We start from the raw sequence: 9,763 nt of genomic DNA on the forward strand, positions 1-9,763 counted from the left end.
AATTGTCTTTCAATTATACCTAGTTATGCCACTACATATTTCACTTTATTATACTTTAGATTAAAATCATTTTTTTACTATGATAATAATTGTGCTAGACTGGTGGTAGGACCTCTTGTGAGTTCGCGCAGGTAGGTACCGCCACCCCGCCTATTTCTGCCGTGAAGCAGTAATGCGTTTCGGCTTAAAGGGTGGGGCAGCCGCTGTTACTATACTGAGACCTTAGAACGTATATCTCAAGGTGGGCGGTTATCAGTAAAGAAAATATAAACCCAATAATTTTGTAACAGTCGTGTTTTTTTAAATACCTTAATAATTATTCAAATTTACAATGATCAATGATCTCAGTAGAGCTTCTATCAGAGTGGATTTGAAAAATACAACTCGGATGGGCAGCGTTCGGAAAGCTACTTAGAATTTGTGTGCTGTCAGTGATGGCTTATGACACTAAGATGTTGTCGCTCACAGTGAACGTAATCAGGAAGCTCAAGGTCACCCAGAGAGCGATGGAGAGGGCTTTCCTCGGAGTTTGCCTGCGAAATCAAATCAGGAATTAGGAGATTCGCAGGAAAACCATGGCATACGACATAGCCAAAAGGATTACGTCGTTGAAGTGGCAGTGGGCAGGGCACGTTGCTCGTACAACAGATAGCCGATGGGGCCTCAAGTTCTCGAGCGGCGACCGCGTATCGGACTTAGCGTGAATAGGCCTCCCACAAGGTGGACTGACGACCTATTGAAGTTCGCGGGAATCCACTGAAAGCAGACAACTAACCGGTTGTTGTGGTGGGGCTTGGGGAGGCTTGGAGATATTCAGCAGTGAACGTCTGTGAATTCAACCCATAGATAAATAAAAATTCAGTTCCTAAGAATTTGGTTCATATGAATCTGCTGGGTGTGTCATGACGATGCAAAGTAATATTAGCTTTCATTAATTTTGAACCCACAAGTTGCACATCTTTTTTTTTTAGTTTCACAATCTGCTTCCTTTGTTGCCAGTGTAGAGTTTATAACATGTCAATTATTATTAACAAAATGAGTTATGAACAGGCGAAACGAGATGAGATCAGATAAGATGAAAAATGTTTCTGTAAAATGGTACGAATTTACTTACATTTATTATTACACGCATAAAGGTTAAGATTTCAACAAAAAACTTACTTTTTTATTTCCGTTCTTTTTCATTTCTCGTAAAACAGACATGGCTGCGATCTTTATAAACATAAAAGCATGGCGTTGTTCCCTTTGCCTTCCTAATAGAAGAATTAAACAAACCATAGATTATACACTTAGTATTTGAAAACAAACAGAAACAACAATCCTGATTGGGTGTGATAAGGGTGTGTTATGCAAATTGATAAACTGAGGCATCAACGATTAAATATCAAGAGTTTATTCTATGTCAAAGATAATAGCAATAGCTCACACACTGCGCTTTGAATAACAGCCTGTTCATCGTTGATTGTAATACAATCACATCAAATTACTGAAACCTTTTGTCGAAAATATGGTTATAGCGAAAAAAATAATAGTAGTAAACCCATTTGTTGGTGTACCCAAACATAATGATTTTGATATAGTTCAAGAGGAACTTTCCGAATTACAAGAAAGTGGTAAATTTATTGATTTATACCGTAACTTCTTCCTATTCATTGAATCGAATTTATTTTTCAACGTACAAGTTTAAAATGGTGTTACAGTTATTTAAAGTAATTACAGTTATTAGAATATTTTGTATTTGTCGGAATCAGGAAAATTTCCTACTTTGTTAGACGCCTAAAATTTTAAATGTCTTGGCATTGTAGTGACCTTATAATTTGAGATAATTAAAATGTTCTTGCCAGTGCAATTATACAGACGGTCTATGTTTTTAGAGTTTCTAGCAGAAGCAATATACTTTAGTGTCGATCCTTATCAAAGAATGAAACTAGGCAATGTATATCCTTGTGATATGATTGGTGGACAAATTGCCAGGTCAGTATGTAAGAAAGAGAACTAATACAATATAAAATTTACATTTAATTTATTTATATTGAAGTACAAAAATGGAAGAAAAAGCTCTATTTTAAAAACTATTTCACTTTTCTATGCAATTACTGTTTGTCGTTTTTCTCAGACTTCATAATTCATATATTCATTTATAATAACATATAATATTTCATGGTGTTTTAAAGAATTTATGCATTAATTTTATTTTATACAGAGTTATTGAAAGTAAAAATACCGAGTATCCTGTTGGGACACTGGTTATGGGTCACTTTGGCTGGAGAACACATACAATCACTAAACCAGAGAATGAAAAGCTCTGTCAACAAAAACCCTACTTGTATAAACTACCTGACTTTGAACATCTACCTGTGTCTTTGGGCCTTGGTGTCTGCGGTAGAGTAGGGTGAGATAAAATTAAACTTATTTTCATTAATAATGATGAAATAAACAATAATCTCATAGGCTGTGTTAAAAAGTAATTTATGCATTAAGTAAGCAACCTTACTAGTGTTAGTAATTTTTGTAAAATTGCAAGGAAGGTTGTAAGAATCTGCTAGATGCAGGCAGAGCAGGACTAGTTGTTGTGGTGTCCACCATCTCGCAAAAGGAGGGTGTTCTTCCAGCTTTTCCCCTGTGAAGAGATAGTCTCCTCCCAGTGGTGGTCACGGGGCGAACTGAGGGGGTTGAGACTTTGCTACCGTCACTCTAGTGTGCTGGCACCAGGAGGATGGGACGACGCGTCGGCGACTAAAAAGACTAAAAATCATCTAACAACAAAAATTTAAATGGAGGCTTTATTTACCAGACTCACGTCAAATGCTTCAAAAATAATCTACAAGATATAACAGTATGAAAACGGCTTAGAAGTTAGGATCACTCTACAAACATTACAATCAAATCTAATGAGAATTAAAACACGGGATGTGGCAACAGAGGCCTTTCTTGAACTGATTCAGGGACGAAAAGAAAAAAAATTGGATCAAATTATCAAAGGATATAAAAAGTGGATCTATTACAATTTCCAGGTAGTCTTCAGTCTAGGTAGTAACCAGCAACAACCTGGCGAATCATTAAAACTAGTGGTAAAATTAATGCAATCAGAGGCGTGTGGTTTCTTATGAATTGCTAAAACTAAATGAAACTTAATTACACAATTAATGCGTTTAAAATAACCAACGAAATAATGACATACACCAGTGTGGTTCGCTCACGCGGCACGTACACGCATAGGCAAACCCTCCAATCACAGTTTTGCGGGTTGGCCGTCGGAGCACCATGGTTCGTGAGGAATGTCGACTTATACGACCACCTGGGCTTCGAATCGATACGCAAACATAGACTTAATTAAACTAGTTTTACGGTTTAATCTCGCGTTTTTTTGTAGTCTTTTATTTCGGATGTTTCAAATATAACAGTTTTCGTAGTATGAGTATTAATTAGGTGCAGTCCTTGTTTTAATTTATTTATTTGGAATTTAAAATTTATTATAGAAATACCGCATATTTCGGCTTTAGTCAAATCTGCCAACCAAAACCGGGTGAAACTGTAGTAGTATCGGGTGCGGCAGGAGCTGTGGGGTCCCATGTTGGTCAAATTGCGAAAATAATGGGTACGTTTATTTAAATCTGTTACACACAAAATCTCAAACTGTGGAATGAGATCTCTCCGTGTTATCAAATGGGTGTCTATGATAGTTCTTAAAAAAAAGTGCATTTTTAGATAGGTAACAAATAACAGAAAATTGTAAAATGTACGGAGCAACATAAATGTACATAGCATAGAAGTGATTTATTTAAATCTTAAATAGAATTAATTATCTGTCTAATTAACATCGATAAGTTCTTGGTGACTCTTAACATATTAGCAATAAAGATCACGATCAATGTAACGTAATTAAAAATCACTTAATATGCATGACCTGTAGATTCCCTTTGTCTTATAGAAAATGAATACAAAAGTACTGGTGGCAGAGCGCTAACTGCGGTAGATAGAACAAAATCCAAATTCACCGTTCGCAATTCACTGAACTTCTATAAAACATGCAAGAAACATGTCTTCCATTACTATAAGATAGTAGTTTCTCGTAAAATAATCAATATTAATAATAGCAGATCAATTTATATTTTCAGGTTGTGTAGTTATAGGGTTCGCAGGCACAGATGAAAAATGCCAATGGTTGATTCAGGAAGCTGGCTTTGATCACGTAGCAAATTATAAAACTGCTGACATACCTACATTCCTCAAAGGTACTGCTCCCAACGGTGTAGACTGCTATTTTGATAATGTGGGTGGAGAGCTCAGCAGTGTAGTTTTATCTCACATGAGAACTTTTGGTAGAGTTGCGGTCTGTGGCGCTATTTCAACATACAACGAAACAAATGCAGATAAACTTAAAGGTAGAGTTAAGTCATATATCGATATATTTTTTTATTAATATATGCAAATTGTACTAATAGCATTTGCAATTACAGCCACTGTAGTTCAACCATCAATTGTAAGTAAACAGTTGAAAGTAGAAGGGTTCCAAGTGAATAGATTTGCCGACAGGAATATGGAAGGCATTCAGAAAAACTTGGCTTGGGTCAAAAGCGGTCAACTAAAGTACAAGGAACATCTTACTGAAGGCTTCGAATCAGTCATCGATGCATTTATCGGGCTGTTCAGAGGTGACAACATTGGAAAGAGTATAGTCAAAGTAACGTAATTTTTATGATGTATTATATTTATACACAATAAAATTATTTTACAGGACGTACTATTTACATTTATTTTCATAAAACGTTCGTAACATTTATGACTATCGTTACCTTTTGCGACGTTTTTTAGGCGATGGAGAAACTTTACATGATTTTTGCGCATATTTACTAATGAAAAGTTCTTCGTAAATTAAGCTGTTGCTATCGGGGCTCAGGTATTTTGATATTTCATTGTAGAGGAACTTCTTGTAAGTTTCGTCAGTGTGAGCTGTTTGAGTATGGACTGATTTTTTTTTTGAACGCACAACTGTATTTTTTAGTTCAACAATTCGTTGAGAATTCTGATCTATCTTATTAAGTAATATGTCTTCCATTCTTTTCATTCTGGCTTCTAAATACGCAATAGAATATTCTCCAATACTAGGTAAATTGGGATCCTTTGACAATGAACTTGTTACATTAGAATTTTTCAATTCCATTATTTTCGTGTTTTTTATATTCTCCAGATTGGTACATTTGTCTGCCGAGTTATTGTTTGTGATTTTATTATCATTATCTTGATTATCTAAGCATGACTCTATCACATCTCTTAGTTTCATATTAAACTTTCTCTTTTCTTTAATAGATGCTAGTTGCTTAGCATTTACTTTATTTTTTAAAAGACTTTTATTAGGCGATTGTTTTGTAGCCATTCTGCATTTGTCATCTTTCGTATTTTTTAACACAGAATCAATATTTTGAACAGTTCTGGATGGAATAAACTTTTCTTGTTCTTCGTCGTCAGCAGTAGCTTTAGTATGTATGTTAGAAGTGGTATCTAAATTACGATTAATATCTACATTAGGATTAATATCTACATTAGGATTAATATCTACATTAGGATTAATATCTACATTAGGATCAATATCTATATTAGAATTAATGTCTATGTTACGATTAATATCTGTGTTAGGGTCAACATCTATGATGGGGTTGATATCTATGATAGGATTAATATCTATGTTAGGCTTAATGTCTACATTAGGATTAATGTCTACCTCAGTATTAATGTCTACATTAGGAATAGCGTCTACATTAGGATTAATATCTACATTACAGTTAGTGTCTACATTAGAGGTAGTATCTATATTGGGATTACTATCTACGTGAGGCTTAATATCTATGTGGTAAACACTACTTATATGAGGTTTATTATCTATGCTAGAGGTAGTAGGGACAATAGGATTCGGGTTTACAGTATTTCTATAATAACAATTAGTATTGTTTGTAGTTTTCCGAATAGGTAGTCTTAATATTCCACTAGGGGATAGCGGTTGTAAATATTTAGGAATGGGGATATATGAGGAAATTTTTCGTTGTTCTAATATGTGGACTGCTTTGTTATTGTCTTTAAAAGAGTTGAGAGGTTCGAATTTTAGTTGAGATTGTGGTGGTTCTGCATACAATTCAAGGTTAGGCATACTTTTGTTACAAACGTTATGCTGGAAATCATCTTGATTCAGGTTTGCGATTACAATCTCATTTGTATTTGGAACTGTTAAAACAGATGGTGTATACTGGCTTGTTGTTTCATGTGATGAATACTTTTTGATAATTTTATCTGTTGTATCATCAATAATTTTACAAACTTCTGGTCTATTTTCTTCTTGTGGAATAAATTCCACGTTTAATGTAACAGGATTATTTAACATTGTAAGATTTAGATTTGCGTTCGAATCGTCATTTTTAGAATTTTCTGAAATAACGTTCTGTTTTATACCCTTTGACGATCTTAATTTTCCAGACCAGTGTTGTTTTCTATTTTGTTGATTAACACCCTCATTTAAAGTTGTTACATTTTTTATTTCAATTTGTTTAGCTTTAGGTGTATAAAATTTGTTATAATTATTCAATAAATCTACATCATCTAACTCATTGTTGGTTAGAAAATTTACATATTTCACTGAAAAATTTGCTTTCTTATCAGAAATTGTGAGAACCTCATTTTCGATATCCTCTAGTGTTATTGGGAACATTTTATCAGATGCTGATGTTTTGTCTTCTTTCGGTTCACAAAATGGTCCATTCAATGTTGGAACAGCTTCAAACTTTAACTTTTCTTTCTGCAATGTTAGTAATTTAAATTGTAGTTTCACGCTTACTTCCTTTTTTTACATTGTAACTGTCTGTGTACCTTCAACCTCATGATTCATGGTATATTTTTTTATGTATTTTGCTTCTGATAACCACTTGCCATTGGATGAGCTGTGAGACTATTTACCACTTCAAGTTTAAACAAAATTAAACTATGACAATTTCCACATTAATTAAGTAAATTTTATTGCCCCATAAAATCTAATAATAATAACAAAAAAAAGACAATTTTAAAATTGTTCATAAACAAAAATTCTCAGTGTTTTGGTCATATGAGACCAAGTGCACTACATTGAATAATGATGTCATTGTTCTTGTACACCATATAAATTCAATGCCTACACTAGCTGTGTGGAAAACTGTCACTGTATATATTGCAGTGACATGGGTCCATTTGGAAAATGTGATTCTTGGAGATTACAATGTCCATTGTTAACCAGAACCATCCATCTCCCAGATAGTGATTAATACAATTTTGTTTTGATGTGGACTCACAACTGGTGGGACAACCACCCATGTTTAGTCTCCTTTTTGAAGCATAAACAATAAATGGCAATGACAGTTTATGCAATTACTGGTCTTGGGCTGTATAATAGTAAGTAGATTACATTAGTTTGAGTAAAATTATTCTAAGAATCTAATTGAGTATTGAATCTAAATGAGAAAGATATTTACTAACCTTAAAATTCATAAACCAATAATCTTCAAAATGGTGTTGGCACACAACTCGATTCTTTAATTGGGACACTTTTAAATTTAAAAAATCTAATCTCTGTGCATTTGTTAACCATTGATGACATCTTACTTTATCAAATACTGGGTAATGAAACATGTGTGTTACTCCATCTGAACGGACAGTGCAGTTCCGATATGTACACCGACAACCCCCCATCTTTGGATAGAAACTGAAATTAACACATTTACACTTTCCACCATTAAAATTGACATGGTTTCTAAACTAAAATTTACATGGATTCTAGTATTCATTATATTGACAACATAGATTGTATACATTACAGTACTATATGTAGTAGACTATTTCCAGTACTACTGTTTCACTTAAATTCTCAATAGTTATTCTAAACATAACATTAGTTATATGGGTACTTACGAATTAACACCACCGCAGCAAACATTCAAATATTTTACTAATAAAAAGCGATCTTGTTATCTATAGTTGCCTTGTTGTTTGTACATGAAGAAGAGATCTTTAGTGTCCTTATTGTCTTGTTATTTGCTACTTTTTGGCCCAATTTTTAGTGCTACAAGAATGAATTTTTGCTGCAGTGGTGTTAATACATAATTATTGTTATATGTTATATATTTTTGTATTTTCTTATTTTATTACGCAATTTTTATTAAATGAAAAGATTTAATCCCGTAACGAAAAATTTACAGTTTTCTAAATATAGAAATAACATGACCAAGATTAAAAAGTAATTTTAATTATATTGGGTAGACACACGGAATTAAAATGATGACTAATGGTAGATGTTGAAAATTCAAATGAATTGTATCAATTTAAATCTAAAGTACATGTTGTTAAGATTTTTGTTCAAATACTGGTACTGGTGTCTCCTGAAAATTTTTGACATGTCTATTCCTATTAAATTCACAAAAATTGCAGATGTTACTAAGTTTCAGTCGAGAATTCCATCCCATACCAAAATTACATTACGATAGTTGAAACGAAGTGAAAAATAACTTTAAGCTAAATAACTCACTTTCTCTGTAATTCACGGGAACATACAACTTTCAACTCCCGGACAAAATAACTTCAACTTTAATTTGAAAAATATATGTAGGTTAAGTACATAATTTTTTTGTTTTTTGTTATCTAGAAAGATTAAAACTTTTGAATTGTGAATTTTCTACAACGTAGGTAATAGATTTCAGATTATTTTCTTCTTAGACATTCATAACATGACCATAGAATTTTTTTTTGATACAATTTTTCCTTATTAGGAAGGGTAAAGGGATCTAAGCCCATACAGCCTTATCTGTTTTATGTGACCATAGACATTACATTTAACATTTCATGAATCTGTGGTAGCAGTTATGGTCATAGATAATACCATAGATGAGATACCGTAAAATGGGGTGATTAGGGATGGAGAGGTCCTACCACCTTTTACTAGTGGTAGGACCTCTTGTGAGTCCGCGCGGGTAGGTACCACCGCCCCGCCTATTTCTGCCGTGAAGCAGTAATGCGTTTTGGTCTGAAGGGTAGGGCAGCCGTTGTAACTATACTGAGATCTTAGAACTTATATCTCAAGGTGGATGACGCATTTACGTTGTAGATGTCTATGGGCTCCAGTAACCACTTAACACCAGGTAGGCTGTGAGCTCGTTCGCCCATCTAAGCAATAAAAAAAAAAAGGGGAAAAAACTAGGAAAATCTTTCGACGCATATTACTAGTTTTTTAATCGTTGCAAAATCTTCCTTTTAGGTTGTGTAATAGTAGAATGTTGAAAGTTCACAAAACAACTCTGAATATGCATGATAATAACTGCTAACTTATAAAAAATCGCATTTGAAATTAACTTCTTGTGGTGGTAATTATTTTAGTGCTAGAAACTGCTCTCTTGTATTTATTTGATAATAATAGAAGACGACTGTGATTTGTAAACGTTATTTAGTGTATGAACCATCATATTATATATTAAAGGTAAGTCTCAGTTGTCATTGGTTTTAATGTTTTTGATAAAACAAAAATACATGTAAAAATCTGTTGTGTTTGGGGATATTGGGGACGTCTCAGGTCAAAATAACAACGAAAAAGGAGGTCAATTGAGATGAGAATAAGTTAAATGGAAACGACTTAAGTGTAAATAGGTACAGGTTTGTAGGATTATCTATATAGTTATAACAATATTTTTTAAATTTGTTGGTAAGAATCTGGTTTGTTCATTGTAATAAGAGAAAACCTTTACTGAATATAAGG

The 9,763-nt window shown here is 33.3% G+C and overlaps 2 protein-coding genes across 5 annotated transcripts; one reads left to right on the forward strand and one right to left on the reverse strand.

Moving 5' to 3' along the window:
- Positions 1 to 287: 287 nt before the first annotated feature.
- LOC101737085 (prostaglandin reductase 1) lies at positions 288 to 4,740 on the forward strand. Its single transcript, XM_004932166.5, has 6 exons — positions 288 to 1,613; positions 1,875 to 1,974; positions 2,204 to 2,392; positions 3,480 to 3,598; positions 4,119 to 4,385; positions 4,461 to 4,740. The coding sequence occupies exons 1-6, from the start codon at positions 1,508 to 1,510 to the stop codon at positions 4,691 to 4,693; spliced, it is 1,014 nt and encodes a 337-aa protein (XP_004932223.1). The 5' UTR covers positions 288 to 1,507; the 3' UTR covers positions 4,694 to 4,740.
- Positions 4,694 to 8,762, reverse strand: LOC101736951 (putative uncharacterized protein DDB_G0282133). Of its 4 annotated transcripts, none has more exons than XM_062669771.1 (4): positions 8,543 to 8,762; positions 7,930 to 8,080; positions 7,498 to 7,710; positions 4,694 to 6,787 (listed from the first exon to the last, which is right to left on the reverse strand). In XM_062669771.1, exons 3-4 carry the CDS (start codon positions 7,708 to 7,710, stop codon positions 4,793 to 4,795), a joined length of 2,208 nt encoding a protein of 735 aa, XP_062525755.1. In that variant the 5' UTR covers positions 7,930 to 8,080; positions 8,543 to 8,762; the 3' UTR covers positions 4,694 to 4,792. The 4 variants fall into 4 exon arrangements, with proteins under 4 accessions (XP_062525755.1, XP_021207574.2, XP_004932222.2 ...); XM_021351899.3 differs by having other exon boundaries at positions 7,498 to 7,723; positions 8,543 to 8,761; XM_004932165.5 differs by lacking the exon at positions 7,930 to 8,080 and having other exon boundaries at positions 7,498 to 7,723.
- Between the last annotated feature and the right edge of the window lie 1,001 nt (positions 8,763 to 9,763).

This window comes from Bombyx mori, chromosome 8 (assembly GCF_030269925.1).
Source record: "Bombyx mori chromosome 8, ASM3026992v2".
NCBI classification, from domain to species: Eukaryota; Metazoa; Arthropoda; class Insecta; order Lepidoptera; family Bombycidae; genus Bombyx; species Bombyx mori.